The sequence below is a fragment of the Cnephaeus nilssonii genome, assembly GCF_951640355.1.
Source record: "Cnephaeus nilssonii genome assembly, chromosome: 9".
NCBI lineage: Eukaryota > Metazoa > Chordata > Mammalia > Chiroptera > Vespertilionidae > Cnephaeus > Cnephaeus nilssonii.
The window spans coordinates 24,255,584-24,271,656 of record NC_137080.1 but is presented as its reverse complement, the minus strand read 5'-3'; the positions used below and the strand labels follow the sequence as shown (position 1 = coordinate 24,271,656).

At 39.9% G+C, this 16,073-nt stretch overlaps 1 protein-coding gene across 4 annotated transcripts in view; it reads left to right on the top strand.

Annotated features, from left to right (window-relative positions):
* The window catches only part of MAP7 (microtubule associated protein 7), a 139,089-nt gene extending 124,670 nt beyond the window's left edge, over positions 1-14,419 (top strand). For 2 of the 4 annotated variants that reach the window (XM_079779858.1, XM_079779856.1), the window contains exons 14-18: positions 211-261; positions 360-417; positions 2,956-3,058; positions 11,187-11,413; positions 13,135-14,419. In XM_079779858.1, coding sequence (XP_079635984.1) covers positions 211-261; positions 360-417; positions 2,956-3,058; positions 11,187-11,413; positions 13,135-13,145 — 450 coding nt within the window. In that variant the 3' untranslated portion in view covers positions 13,146-14,419. The other 2 variants (XM_079779857.1, XM_079779855.1) reach the window with 2 other exon arrangements.
* The last annotated feature ends 1,654 nt before the right edge of the window (positions 14,420-16,073 follow it).

Here is a 16,073-nt window from a genome sequence, read left to right as displayed (position 1 = left end):
CACCCTTCAAAAAAGTTATGTCCAATACATATGGTTTAAGGCAGTTCTAACATTTTGGAATAACTCCAATTAAGACAAAGCAGGGAGTATTACATTTTTCAAAATAACAGGTGTGTTTTAATGACCTGCTCTTTGCTTAGTGAGTGAAATGTGCCAGGCCAGCTTTCTTCCTATATCTGATCTGTTCCTTCAATTCTTCCTTTCTTATAGCGACTTGAGGAGATTATGAAAAGAACCAGGAGAACAGAAGCTGCAGATAAGGTATTGAGATGGCCATTTTTAGCTCTTCTTAATGGCTTTTCTTTACTTCCCTTGTAACTTTAACATTAAAAAGTCTTTTTCCTTATTTTCTTTGGTAGAAAACTGTGGATCAGAGAAATGGAGATATAGCCAAGGGAGCTCTCACTGGAGGAACAGGTATTTGTTTCAGAGAACTCAATTCCAATATAGGATTTTTGAATTCACTTTCTAGAGGTCAAGATGGTCATTGGTTGATTAAAAAAAAAACAAAAAAAAATAATTGATTCACAGAAGCTTAGGTGTATGTCATCTAGTCCACACATTTTCCCTTGGGTAAAAGTCTCTCTAGCATTTCTGGATGATGTTTTTTCACATTTGTTTATACACAAATGGAGTACTTAATATCTTAAATCATGTTAGTCTTATATGTATCTGTGTGTGTGTATGGATTTGTATATATCTTTATATATACCTATACATGGCTATGTAGATAGATATGTATATAGGTGTACACACAAACTTTTTTCTTTACACTTACAAAATTAAATTTCATTTAAAGGTACATATTTTTGACAAATTGTACATATGGCAATTCTCAAAAAGGAATTTAAATAGTATTTCTTTTAGTTCTGCCTTCAGAATAGAGTTAAAATTAAAAATCTGTTACAGTTTCATTAGAAAGTTATTCATATGCTATAGACAGAGAGATGAATTTCTTGGTGGTTTTAAACCAGATTTGGTCTAAGTAAAAATAACCTTAGTGTTTTCATACTCAAATTCAGTTAGTATTTATTTTTTGTGTCAGGTACATCCTATATGCATTTGCTTATTGAATTTCCACTGTCGCCTTGTGAGGGAGAAGGTGCTTTATCTTAGAGTCAACAGCATTTTCAAAGACCTGCTATGTGCCAGGCCCAGTAGTAGGTGCTAGGATTCAGTGTGACCAAGACAGCCAGGTCCCTACCTCCCAGGGGCACTCACATTGAGTGACAGGCCAGTTTGCACAGCTGGAGTCCAAGTCACCAGCTGCTAATTCTGTTCCCTCCGTGATCCCACGTGGTCTTCATGATTGTACATACGGGTGGTTGTAGGTAGCTCCTCATTCAAGTCTTCCTCTCTCCTCATCTATAATATCAATATGAAAAGAAAGAACCAGAGATACCTCAGTTTCTTTTTCTGTTTATTTGTAAAGATCAGATGAAATGATTTATGTGAAAGAATATTCTCTGTCAGTTCTGGGTGTTTCCAAATGTAAAATATTTGCATTGTGGAATTAGGTTTTATTTCAATAGAAACTATCCTAGTTTCTCTGGTCATGATTGCTTTATAGTGGGGTTTTCACGCTCTGTTAAAGATGCCCTAATTGTATTTGTTTGAAGAGTAGCCCTAGTGGTAACATATTTGTACCATTGCATTTTTAGCAGGTGTCTTCGAGAATGTTCTACTAGATAGGCTGTAAGTAGGTATAGCACCCAGTGAGCCATCAGAATGAGGCTATCAGGAGGTAAATTGCACCAGCTCAGGTTTATTTGAGGGGCTGATCTATAGTGTGTGCATGGCCTGGCTCCATGTTGTTCATTGTTCATCTTTCCCCTCCCTGCTGTTCCTCTATCAATTCTTTCAGTATTCTTTATACCTCAATCCGAGAATGAACAGAAGGCAAGAAGGAAGGTTAAACTTGTCAGTTGTTATATCTTTATTTATCAATACTCATAAAAAATTGGTTTGAGTTAATACCACTAAAAAGAGGCCTGAGATTATCTGGCTAACAAGTATTTCTCCTCTCTCGGTCCCACATCTGGTTGAGGGCTGAGTGGTGTTACCAGTGCTCCAAAGAGAATTCTAGGGAGGGCGGGCAGGCAGGTGAGTTTACAGACCCATCCGAAGTCTTCTCCAAAGCTGCCTATTACCAGCTTTGCAAATGTTGGCAGCTTTTAAAGTTATCAATCACTTCTTTACTTCAGTTATCAGACTCTTTGTACCTCTGACAGTTTTATTGAATTTGTGCCAGGCTGTTGAAATAACACTTCTTTAGAATTATCTCAGTTATTCTCTCACATCAAACTAAAACCATAAACTGCCACAAATTTCCCTGCAACTCTGACCTCTGTGAAGGTTTACCAGGCGTTCAGTAACCCTGTCCCCAGTTTTAGAATAAGTCATCAATATTGCTGGCATAAGCTGGACTCTGACATTGAGCATTGAATAACAAGGTGGCACAGTCAGGTAATGTTCATGAAATCCCTAACATTCTAAGTGTGACTAGAACCAAACTGAGTTTTGAAACATATTTTTTATCACTGAAGGTATTTCACGGGGATTTGTTACAAATCCTTCAGTAAAGATGTTCAGCGACAGTCTAATCAAGTCACCTTACTGCAATCGTCATCACTTGCTTTGCTTTCAGTATTACATTCCTTTTGTCCAGAGTCAATTTAGTGCAAGCAAAAATAATGACACTGGTTTTCACTTACAATGTGCTGGAAACCATTCTGAGTACTTCGCATGTGTTAATACATTTACTTCTCACAGTAGCCTGTGAGGTAGGCACTATCCGTGAGGAAACTGAGGCACGGAGAGTTTGTCACTTGCCCAACGTCACACAGCTGATAACTAGCAGAGCCAGTACCGAAATCAGGCATTCTAGCTCCTGGGGTGTGGGTTTGACAGTAGGGTACTAATAACCCTTTGTCCCATCTTCTTTGCCACGTCCAGCAGTCTCTGCACTTCCGGGTATGATGAACTCTCCAGGAAATGGAGACCCAGCGGCCAGCCCACATGTGGTTACCTCACACCAATCAAAAGTGACTGTGGAGAGGTGAGTCAAGCAGCTGGGGCCTTTTTTGCTGATATGCATTAGAACAGTCACTACTGTTTTTACCCCCAACCCAGTCCCACCAGAATTTCCTGGGCCTGCTGGGATTTCAGAGTTTTAACATTAGGATTTATTTCTATCTAGGTTCATTAACTTTTGGTTGAGCTAGTAATTCTGTGAGAAAGGGAAAATATTTTTTTCTTGCATCTTTAAATATGATGGTGAGGGTTTTGTGTGACTGTTAAAGAAAATTACAAGGAATAATTTACTTTTCTCTGTTTATATTTAACATGATCTAGACCATATGCACACCCTTTAGTGGTATATAACAACTGTATTTTTACTATACTATTTAATGAGGCAGTGTTTGTTCCACAGTCAAATTAATTTTGATACCAGTAATTCTTATGCTATGTTAGTAGAAGTGGGGTTTATTGAAGATTCAAACAGTTGCTAACAGCCAAGAAAGGAGCATGTGTTGAAAGATTGCCTTTCTCTTTCCTTGCATTAATATCGACAACATCATAAGAGCACACTCAAAAATTAAAAATGGGAGCAGTCATAGCTGTACCTAATAACACAATCATGGAGAACTTGAGAAATAGTTGTAATAATGTTCAAATGTTCAGCTATGACTTATTTTCATTTTCAGAATTTAATTATTTAATGAGTTTTCCAGTTTCTAATGCCAGAATCTCTGCTACCATCAGAAAATTGACAGTCCTCAAGTTAATTTTTTAAATCTAAAAATACACACTACACATTTTACAGCATGATTGACAGCAATGAAAAGATGTCATCCGAAGATGTCCACAAATCATATCTATTAACCTCTTTCTGTGACAGTGAAATATTTGTTATTTTGCCCACTATAGTACCAAAGATATAATATTTCTGAGATCTTAATGATAAGCTTTCAATTCTGTTGAGTAAATGTATTGTCATAATTACCTAACATGTATATTAAATGATATTTTATTCTTTTAGTTATAGTTTGTTCTTCAGATAAAATATTTGTTTTCCCCTGCTGTAATTTATGTTCAATTCATTAATTTCAGAGATTCTTAGAAAGGAATAAAAAACATCACAGAGTGAACGCCATCATTATGATAAAGAATAGGCCTATTGCCCTAACTGTGGTTTGGTTTAGTGGACAGAGCGTCGGCCTGCGGACTCAAGGGTCCCAGGTTCGATTCCGGTCAAGGGCATGTACCTTGGTTGCGGGCACATACCCAGTAGGGGATGTGCAGAAGGCAGCTGATCGATGTTTCTCTCTCATCAATGTTTCTATCTCTCTATCCCTCTCCCTTCCTCTCTGTAAAATATCAATAAAATATATTTTAAAAAAAGAATGGGCCTATTAAGCCACTGTGTAACCTAAGTTAGTTTATACATTAACTGACTGTCTTCAAATGTAAAATCACCAAGTTACTAATCTTACCTTATAATAGAGAAACATGCAAATTGACCGCACCTCCGCTATGCCCACGATTGGGCCGGCAGGAGGCTGGGGGCGGGACTCTAGGTGGCATATCCGCCGTTGAGAAGATCAAGATGGCGGTGCCCAGTGGTCCGGCCATCGACACCCCGGGGGGGCATGGCCGGACCTATGCCGCCACTCCCTGGGGTGCCTGGGGCGATCAGCACCCCGGGGGGGTCGTGGCCGGACCCATGCCGCCACTCCCCGGGGTGCCTGGGGCGATCAGCACCCTGGGGGGGCGTGGCCGGGCGATCGGCACCCCGAAGGGTTGTGGCCGGACCCATGCCGCCGCTCCCGGGGGTGCCTGGGGCGATCGGCACCCCGGGGCACCCCGGGGGGGCGTGGCCGGACCCATGCCGCCACTCCCCCGGGTGCCTGGGGCGATCAGCACCCTGTGGGGGCGTGGCCGGACCCATGCCGCCGCTCCCGGGGGTGCCTGGGGCGATCGGCACCCCGGGGGGCGTGGCCGGGCCCATGCCGCCGCTCCCCGGGGTGCCTGGGGCGATCAGCACCCCGGGGGGCGTGGCCGGGCGATTGGCACCCCGGGGGGCGTGGCCAGACCCATACCGCCACTCCCCTGGGTGCCTGGGGCGATCAGCACCCTGGGGGGGCGTGGCCGGACCCATGCCGCCACTCCCCTGGGTGCCTGGGGCGATCAGCACCCTGGGGGGGCGTGGCCGGACCCATGCCGCCACTCCCCGGGGTGCCTGGGGCGATCGGCACCCCGGGGGGCGTGGCCGGGCCCATCGGCATCCCGGGGGGCATGGCCGGGCCCATGCCGCCGCTCCCGGGGGTTCCGGGGGTCGATCGGCCACTTGGGGGGGCGTGGCCGGCCCCTCCCGCCCCTCCCGGGGGTTCCGGGTTTATTGGCCACCTGGGGGGGCGTGGCCGTGCCCATCCCGCCCCTCCCGCCGCTCCCGGGGGTCCCAGGGGCCTTGGGCACCAGCGGGGAGCCTGCACTGATCCCTGTCAAACAACTAGGAGAAATACAAGCATATACGTTTTCTACTCTTTCACCTAACAATACAGGCAGATCCATATTAGTATCCAAATATAAACATTAGGATATAATACAAGAATCACCTTAACAAATTTAATCCTTTGGCTCCAGTGTGTCTCCCCTTTAAAGAAAAAAAGAAACTATCCAAGAGTTACTTTATTTTTACAAATATAAATTTAGGTTTAAAATTTTGATAGGTATTATTTATCTGGAAAGCCAAAACACCAAATCACAAATTGAAGTTAAAAAAACACTGCTTAGCCCTGGCCAGTGTGGTTCAGTTGGTTGGAGCATTGTCCCATGCACTGAAATGTTGCTGGTTCAGTTCCTGGTCAGGGCACATGTCTAGCTTGTGGGTTCCATCCCCAGTGGGGGAGCATGGGAGAGGCAACCGATAGATGTTTCTCTCATACATCGATCTTTTCTCTTTTCTTTTCTCCCTTCTCCTCTCTACAATCAGTAAAACATTTTCTAGGGTGAGGATTAAAAATAAAATAACACCAAGAACATTCAAATTCAACAAGTCATTTATTGTGAAGAATGCTATTTTTCTGGAATTAAGTCAAGCTTGTACATGTGGTACTAATAAAGCTCTTTTGCTTTAGGGATGCTTATGCTACCGTGAGTTGCTGATGATTCATTTCACCCATTGTGTTTCTCTATTTAATCTGCTCTAAAACCTCAGATCTCCTCAGATAGTGTGCCATGATGGCACTTGACTTTTCTATGTGGCACTAACACAATGTTTATTTACCCAGTGTACCTAGTTCATTTGTCCTTAGCCCTTGTCACATAAGCTGATACCACCTCTTATCAGTATACTCTGAAGTACAAATGCAAAATGGAGCACTAAATCATGCGATAAGACTCAGCTTTGTGACAGTCAGCCCTATTTATCATCATACTATTCTTCTATTGGTTTAAAAAAGTATCAGTAAAAACATAAATTTGTAAAAAATTCATAGAGACTTGGACATCAGTTGGAAAAACATCACCCATTACTGAATGACCCTGGCCTGTAGGGAATGCTTACTGTGCTTGCTAAGTTTATTCTCCATTGCTTAGGACACAAACTTTGTGATATGTAGCCTAAGAAACTCTGCTTCCCTTCATTATTTTTAAATTTATCTCCCTTAAATTTCTCCATATCAGTCTTGAAAATCTATATTTTCACTTTGCATCACCTCTTGTATTAACAAATACATCAAAAGAAGTGCACAAACACGTGCTTATCTATGCTTCTAAGGTGCAGTGTCCAAAAGACACACAGTACACTGACTGGGTGTAGCGGCACTGTGACATTGTAGAAAAAGGCTCTTGTGTTGTATCTCGTATCCCATCTTTCTATGCCTCACATTTTACTGGTCTTGTTTTCACCACCGGAACAAGGAATCAGTGTCACCAGGAAACAGTTTACAGTGATTCCAAGATCGGTTACTTCCATTGTGACTGACAGCTCACTATCTTGTAAGGATGGTTCATCGTAGAGTTCTTTAAACTCACTGCTTTTACCTTGCCTGTGTTGAATGATTTTCCCTCTTATCCTCAAGGGGTTATTCTTATGACTAGCATTTCCCAGAGTAAACTTTGTTTGCATACTTACATTTTTCATCCTTCACACCTAGATTATTATTAAACCAGTCTTAGCCCCGATCCTTGGACTCTCTGCCACTCATACTCTTCCATCTAGAGAAGGACCTGCTTATATCTCCCTCTAATACCCTTACTAAGGCAGTTTCCTATTCATGAGCACACATTCGCTTTGTTTCAGTGGGGGACCCTCATTTTTAAACAGTTTTGCATCTGAAAACCTGTTAAAGACTTTAAAATTACAAGTAAGTCACATCTATTATGTTTTTTATTCCCAATTTCAAGGTGACCTTGAAATCACTTATCAAAGTCATAGTTTTTCACCTCAGTGCATTATGTTGAACGAAGCATTCCATAATCCTCATAATGATTCAACATATGCATTAAATACCCTACTATATACCCAATGTAGAGTTACAGATGCCTCCAGCTTGCCTGCCATGAATTAAATCACAAATTGCAGGTTCCCAGGGCCCCTTCCAAACACCTTGATGTGGTCAGTACTCTGTGGAAATCCACCATGACAAATGCTATCAGCACTGTGGTCCGATTTGTTTTCACTAGAAAATTCCACTCCTTAGAATGAATACCTTTAGTTCAGAATGGGAGAAGTTTCGCTTTTCCTAATGTCTCCTGTACCTAATACATTGGTTTGCTTTCTCTTCAAGAAAAATAAATGAATGCTGTAAACTAGGTTACACTCGCCATACCCACCCCCAGAGATGTGGTAATGTCCTCCTCAGGTTGCTTTTGTAGCTGGGAGGAGCAGCAGTTCCTGGAGCAGAGAAACTCCCTGAAGTTTACTCCTGACCTTGGGGGTCCTGAGTCACATGGCTAACCTCTCTGGTTTCTTTGGCTCTCACCTTTTGGTGTGCAATCCTCTTAAAGCCTGAAGACCATTATCCTTGCCTGACAGGCTCCCCACTAACAACAGGTAGAATTGAAGAAGATTGGTGTTATCAAAATTCTGGCCAGCTTTCAAAGAAATATGTAAACCTGAGCAAGGATGATTCTTCTCCAGAAGCCCTTTTTGGAGAGAGTTTTTATAGAGGGAAGTGCCCATTAATGGAGGAGAGTGTTTTCTTGTGAATAGGAAACTTGCTTTAGAACAGGAAACAAAAGATAAATGTGTAAACACAAGGGGTGAGGCAGGAAATTTCTTTAAATTTCTCAGGTCATTCTGATAGATTCTTCCAGGCCCAGCTGAGAATCTCTATTCCAGAAGCTAAAAACTCATGGGTATAACAGGCTGTCTTACCATCCTAATACCCCAGAAGACATTTTATGCTGTTCTTAGCCCTGGGGGACTATCTCTTCAATCGAATGTTTCTTCTCTCAAGTAAGGGATTTGTAGTAATTTTGGTGTTTGACCTAATGGTTTTCCTCCAAATCTTAGGAGTTTATCACTGTATTTAGGGTTTTAGGTTTTTTTTGCCTAATTAAAAAGTAACATACCCAAGCCCCTATCATGCAAACAGAAAAAGATTTATCACTTTTTAAATTATTTGTTATAACATGATAATAAACATTAAGAAAAAATAAGGCCCTAGCTACAATAAGTGGTATGGACTATCAGATCCCTGCCATGATCCCAGCCCTCTTTTCTGGATTTTGGACTGAACAAGCGAAGTACACAGGCTTCAAGAGTCTTGCATTCAGCTCCAGCCTCCAGAGTGGACAAAAAAAGGGAATTCAAAAGCTGGTGCTCTTTTCTGAGAGTACACACAGATGCATAACCCCAGTGATTTCAGTTTCAGTGTTCTAGTTTCTGCAGGTCAGTTTCCTCTGAACATTTAATAATTGCTTACCCAAAGCATATGGCACAATTATTCCTCTAATTGCTGACAAGTCAGAATGGGTGGGGTGGCCCGGTAGGAGTGGGAAGGGGAAATGAAATCAGCTGTTGACACTAGTCTGGGGTTGGCATTGCCATTGCAGCTTGTTAGCACATGCCGCCTACAAGGGCAAGGCAGTTGAGATGGCCAAGGAATGAGGGCTTTGCAGATGCATTTCTCTGCTTTATCTTTTGCCAAAACTTCTTAAAATTTCTTTGGGATGAGAATCAGGACTGTTTCCCTGGTTACAGAAAGCCCATTGGTACGCGAAAGAGGAGGAGGATGGGTGTGGCAGCCCAAGCACTTGGAAGGGCAGGCGTTAAGCATGTGTGCGTGTGTGTGCATGCATGTGCGTGCTCATGCAGACTACTATGATGCCAAACCTCCTCTCCCCTCCTTGGTGAAATACCAGAAAAGCACCATCATGCTCTGAGTCTGTGTAACCTTTTTATGTTTTTCTTTCATAGCTCTTTTATAAATAATTTTTCCAAGTACCTTGCAGTGCCTTGTGACATACTTAGGACAGGCATCTTTATTGTTTTTCTAGAAGAAAAGGTTTGATACTTAAAAATGCACCAAAACACAGGGTGGGACAAAGGTAGGTTAACAGTTGTGAGTATGCAAAACGAAGTTTATTCTTGTGTTATTATTTATTAATTATTGTATTATTTTTCACATGAGCAATTGTAAACCTACTTTTGCCCCATCCTGTATTCAAATCGGAAATGCTTTAGCATGTGTTCCACAAAATCAGTTCTTCTCATTGATTAAGGAAAGCAAGTATTTCCCTAATGTGGGGGGAAAGCAAAGACTCCTCAAAAACAGCAATGGAAAGATTGGATGTACATTAGCTTTCTTTTATCATTTGGGGAGGAGATGGAAAAAGACGAATTGACTTGCTAAAGTTAAAGCATTTGGCATTACTGACACTAGAGACTGATTTTCTGGTCTCTGGCCTGTCTCTTCCCATAGACCTCTTTCTATAACTAAATATTCCACTTATCAGTATGTATGAGAAGTTAAAACCTTTACAATTTTTGTTTTATATTTTTAAGTTTTTCATTTTCCATTTGGAAATTCAAAGTCTAGAATATTGTCTGTCAGATATGGTCACTTATGACACATGACTTGAGCACTGAGCGAATACAAAGCTCGAAAATATATGTCTATTGCTGCAGTCAGATAAAGTGAACAGTGAAATGAACCTAGCATCCATTTGCTGCACAGGCATGGTTTAACTGCATTGTAAAGCTTAACAATGAGCATATAATATAAAGGACTGCCCATTTGTTTATGGAGCTTGTGAAGAAGGTGAAAAATCTAAGAGAAATTGTAGGTAGAAAATTAAGTATTTGATGACCAGTTAAGGTACCTCAAAAAATAAATCCAAAAAAGTAACCATGAATTAATCAATGAGAATCAAGGTGGAGTCAGAGAAAGATTTAAGTGACAAAGATGAGAAGGTTGGTCTTAAACAATTTACCTATAAAATTATACATGTGTTTTAGGAAGTTGGAATAGTCAGGAAGAGCTAGAATTTGAATAGTCAGGGAGTGTAAAGAATGCATAATGAGCTCTAGGGTTTGGCTCAATGGATAAAGCGTTGGCCTGTGGACTGAAGCATCCAGGGTTCAATTCTGGTCAAGGGCACATTCCTGGGTTGCCGGCTTGATCCCCAGTAGGGGGTATGCAGGAGGAAACCAATCAATGATTCTCTCTCATCATTGGTGTTTTAATCTCTCTCTCCCTTTCCCTTCCTCTCTGAAATCAATAAAATTATATATTTTTAAAAATAATGCATAATGAGAAAAGCACAGGACCAGAGATCACAAGATCATACATACAGTCTGGACTGTCTCTGTAGTTGTGTGACTTTATGCAGGTCATCCCTCTGACCCCCAAACTCTAAGCCTCTTATCTTTGAAGTGAAGATCCTAATAAGGGCTATTCTTGATCAGACAAAGTAATGTGGAAATGCAAACATTGATTTGTCCCACTTATTGATGCATTCATTGGTTGATTCAGAACAGATTTTTTTAAAAATAAGAATTTAATATACAAATATGTGAGAATTCACCATTTTTGTTAGTAATGATGCAGTCAGTCTAACCTTTTGATTATAAAGTTATAAAATTATTTGTTATAAAACAATATTTGGTTGTCCTAAAAATGTGTTTTTGTTTTAACATGAGTTCATTTTAATTTTGATTTTTTTTAATTTCCCAGTACTCCCAATTTGGAAAAACAGCCAAATGAAAATGGAATTTCTCTTGAGAATGAAAATTTTGAAGAAATCATAAACTTACCCATTGGATCTAAGCCATCCAGATTAGATGTCGCCAACAGTGAGAACCCAGAGATTCCTTTGAATCCAATTTTGGCCTTTGAGGAGGAAGGGACGCTTGGGTCCCTGCCTCAGGTGGTGGATGGTGTTCAAACACAACAGACTGCAGGTAAGCTTGCCCTGGATTCCCTTCAGTAATCATCAGATCTGTGTGACACCGAAGAGGGCATGGCCCGTCTTCAGTGTGATTGTGGCACACTTTGTCCTTCAATGGACCAAATAAGCCACAAGGACAAGATGGTGCAGGGATCATAGAAATTGAATTTGGAGTTGGATTGGGCAATTTCTAGGGCCCCTGCTAGTCTCCCACTCAGTGTGGAAATTCAGCATGCAGCACCCTTTGCCCAGCAAGGTTCAGATAAAGACAAACACTGAATGCCTGCCCATAACTTGGGGACCATTGGGCTAGTTCTGCCCACTAGAGAAACTAGTTGGTTTTTATTCCATCTTTCTCAGAGTTTCAGATATTTGAAAATTGCCATCATGTTCTTCCATCATTTTTCTCTTGTTTGGGTTAAGCAACCTGGACCATATACTATTGTCCTTTTTACATGTAAGAAGAGAGTTAGGATTTAGGTAATGGGACCATATTCTGAACTGGGAGCACAAGAATCTTCCATTCCTTGTTGAGTGACTGTAGCTGTTGTTAAAACTGCCAGTGACTGTCTTATACTCTGTCCCTGGGACTCACATTTGATCTGAAGTCTTTGTACAAGAACAAAGAATCTCTATTCCAGAAGCTAAAAGAATGTAAAGAATGCATAATGAGCTCTAGGGTTTGGCTCAATGGATAAAGCGTTGGGTTTACAGGACCCAAAGAAATAAAGGAGTACCTCAAAAGTTACCAACTTAGTGGTCATAGCAACTCAACACCATGGTCCCATAAATCTTAAAGACAAGTAGGATAAAATCCAGCTCCATCTTTTATCAGATCTCTTCGAATTCTATCAACTTCTCTTCCCAGCAGATCACTTTCATGTATTGACCAGCATCTCTTTATTATACTATTATGAACTGAGCTGGCCAAATTCAGCATGTTTAGATGGAGTCACGAAGGAATTATCTGTTGTCAAATTGTTTTTCTTTTACATTCCATCGGTGAACTTATAACAAATATTTTCCACTTTAAATTGTTGAAAAAGCCAATGATGAACCACCTATCCAACTAAGTCTTTTTTGCTTCTCTATTGTACTGACCTTGGGAGTATAACTTCACTTTAGTGATCCACTTTTCTGGACTGTAAAAGGCAGCTGCAAGGTCCATCCCAGGTTTGACTTTCTGATTGTTAAGCCTCTGGGAACAGTCTGGTTACTTGCATGTTGGTGGAAACACTGCTGGTGAAGCTTCATAGAGAAGGTAGGAGCATCTAAGATGACTCTCTGCTTCACTTGCCAGGCCTTAAATCACCTTTTGATTTATCTGTCATTCCGTTCTCACTGTGCCCACCCTTCCAGACCTTCTCTAAGGAAGTAATCCAATGTCTGTGATCTTAAGTGATGTAAGGTTTCTTTTGGGGGCATGCCTATTTATTGACAGACATTTATTTAATCTCCAACATATGTTTGTAGATGGAAGCATCAGGTACCAAGGATACAAAGACATATGTAAGTCCTTAACCTCAAAGAAAGCTTAACTTGAAGTAAAGGACATGTGTTTTCCTATTGGTGGTAGAATTCATTTAAAATATGTGATCGTGGATCCTGATGAAATTGCCTATTCTTAGAGCATGGTAAAGTTTTAGAAATGTAAGATATAACTACTAGAGTATTCTTTAAATAAGATTTTAAATAAGTATATTAACCGGTTCTTTTTTCTGTCTCCTAATATAGAAGTTATATGAGCATTTCTTCTGAAGAACCAAAGCTGAAATTTAATAAGAATTTCTACAATTAAAGAAATTCCTTCCATGCTGTAAAGGAGCATCCCTCATCCTCCAGTTTTCTAAAGATTTCTGACCATCATTTTGCAAAGACTTTATTAAAACCAGCTAAAGACAACAGACTGGATAGCTTTTCTAATAATTTTCGCCAATAGAAAAAAAGAAATGCTCCTTGTTCTTCCCTACTTTAAAACAGCTTTTTCCCTTGAGCCCCTTTTAGCAAATCAAGGTGTTTTTTTATTCATTCTCTGTAAAAGAAATGGGCTGACTTTGCATGACTTTTCACATAGACATTTTGATGTTTAAAAGCTAGCAGGTAAAATTGGCACAAAAAATTTACCTTTTACAATATAATACTTGAAAAACAAGTACCTCTTTGCTCTACAAGTAGAGGGAGTAGGAGAGGTGTTTAAATTAAGCCTGTTTGTTTAAATAATATTGCAAAGAGCTCTATTTGTAGAGGCAAATTATAGGCAGATTACCAGGTTCTTGTAAATGCAACTTGTACATGGACATTCTGCAAACCCAGCAGTCACATTCTTGCATCTCTTTTTCCAAAGGCATTACTAAACATTTTTTAAATGTGAAGGGGGAAAAAAATACATTATTTTTTCAGAGCAAGAAAATAATTTACTGTCCTCTTAAATAATGTATTTATAAAGTTTTTCCAGAAAAACTAATCAAATAAATTAGAGTAATCTGACAACAGTGCAGATTTGATTTATTAGATTCATTCCTTATGTTACCATGAGAGAATGTTACTGATGATTCAGGGTTATTTCCAAAGTCTGTGTATTGCTGCTGTCCCCAGTGATGGTGGGACTTGTCTTTGCCTTACCTGATGTCAAATTATGTTGGGGGGAGGGGAATAAAGACTTACTATTTCTTTAAATAAAAAAAGAATTTGGTTTTGCTCGTTTAAGAGCAATGAAAAAATGATGGAATGTTGACTGTGTTTGGTACACAGGACACTGCAGGACACCATTATGAATGTCCTGCGTGGCATCCATCAGCTTTCACTTTCCATTCTTCACTTTTGCTGCTGAGCTTAGCTGTACAAACTTGCACTTTCTTTTACTAATATAAATTCCATTTTATTTTACCATTTGAGAGGCTACGAATAACTAAATATTGAAGGAGAGTGAAAACATGTTTTTATGTGGAGTGTATAAAAAAAGTAAACTTCTACCACTGTAGTGTATTGGTTTTTATTAAAAGAGAGATTGGTTATTCTACTAGATTGAATGAGAGACTATTCATTTGTTGGACTATTTCCTTAAAATCCAAGCATATCATCTTTAGTAATACAGTAGCTGTAATTTGTTAAAACGTTAATTTGGAGTTTTTCCCTATACCCAGTTGTCCATGTACACAGAATCATATTAAAAAGATCTATTCAACAAAGTGGTTTTATTTGTTTAAATCGACCCATGAAACACCAAATGTGTTTGACATAGTTTTACTTTTAGGTTTCTCATAATTTCACTCAGGTTGATTCTTGAGTTTTCAAATTGCACTTCATTTGTCCTCAATGACATATTTTCTCAGCTTCTTCTGAACAGATGTATAGGATAGATTTATTTAAAATTAGAGCAATTTTCTATTTTGGCTTTTTTTAATTTATATTTTTAAATTTGAGCAATCATTAGCAAACTGAAAGCTTTCTGAGTAATCAAGTTGTAATTAGAAGTGGTATAAAATTGTTAACTCTGTCTTAAGAATGATACTGCCAAAGGATGACCTTGACCTGAATGGCTGAATTGCTTTCTGTCCAGCTCTTGAAGGTCAGTTAAGAGTTCTCACAGAGGTCTGCAGTAGGCACTACATTAAGGGCAGTGCTCAGGGATCAAATATGGCCCTCTCCATGGAATGAGGGTGGATGGACTTTTAGTTCCCTTCCACCTCATTGCAGACTAGGCCAGTTTAGTCGCCGATCACAGATTCATTTGATAGATTAATTGCCAGATTTTACTGGATGGTAAAGCTATATGTCCCTTGCATAACCTGGTGGTATACTACAATAAAAGCAAAACAGAGTTCTTTCACATGAACAAATATTAGCAAGCAAGGCCACAAAGCTTGGCGAAGATTCTCTGCTCGTAATCACACCGTCACCTTGACTGAAGGATTTACAGTGAAGCAAAAGCAGTGATATTCTGAAGGCCCGAATGGGAAATCTAAATGGGTCAGCAACAGTCTTAAATATGTGGGGTTCAGGGGAAGGTGGCAGAGGGGCAAACAGCTCTAGGCTCGAGGAACTAATCAAAAGTCATGAGCTTGCAGGATCTGCCATATTCTCATACCCCATTTCATGCATTTTTTGTCTCTAAAAGTCGAGGCAACCACTTACTTTTCAAGCTCCTCTCAATGAAAAATTACATCCCTTATGTTTATTAACACTGGTGTAGATTTAGGTATTTAAAGCACCCACCTAACCACCAGATTTGGGTCCTTCAAATGCTATCTGGCCTACTCCCAGGGTGAGATTAAAGTTCAATTATACATGCACACAAAGTTTATATTAAAACATTTTAAAATAAATTGTATATTAAAAGAAATTTAAAAGGCACCAATAAATTCCACCTTTTACATTTAAAAAAATGATGAAAAGTATTTGATTATTGGCCTTCATCTATACTGTGCATAGAACATTAAAAAGCAACATTTTATTTATTTTTTCCTCCACAAGGATTTTTTAAAATATGTTTTTATTTATTTCAGAGAGAGGAAGAAAGAGGGAGAGAGAGGTAGAAACATTAATGATGAGAGAGAACCATTGATCCGCTGCCTCCTACACGCCCCACGCTAGGGATCGAGCCCACAACCCAGACATGTGCCCTGACCAAGAATCGAATCGTGACCACCTGGTTCATAGATTGATGCTCAACC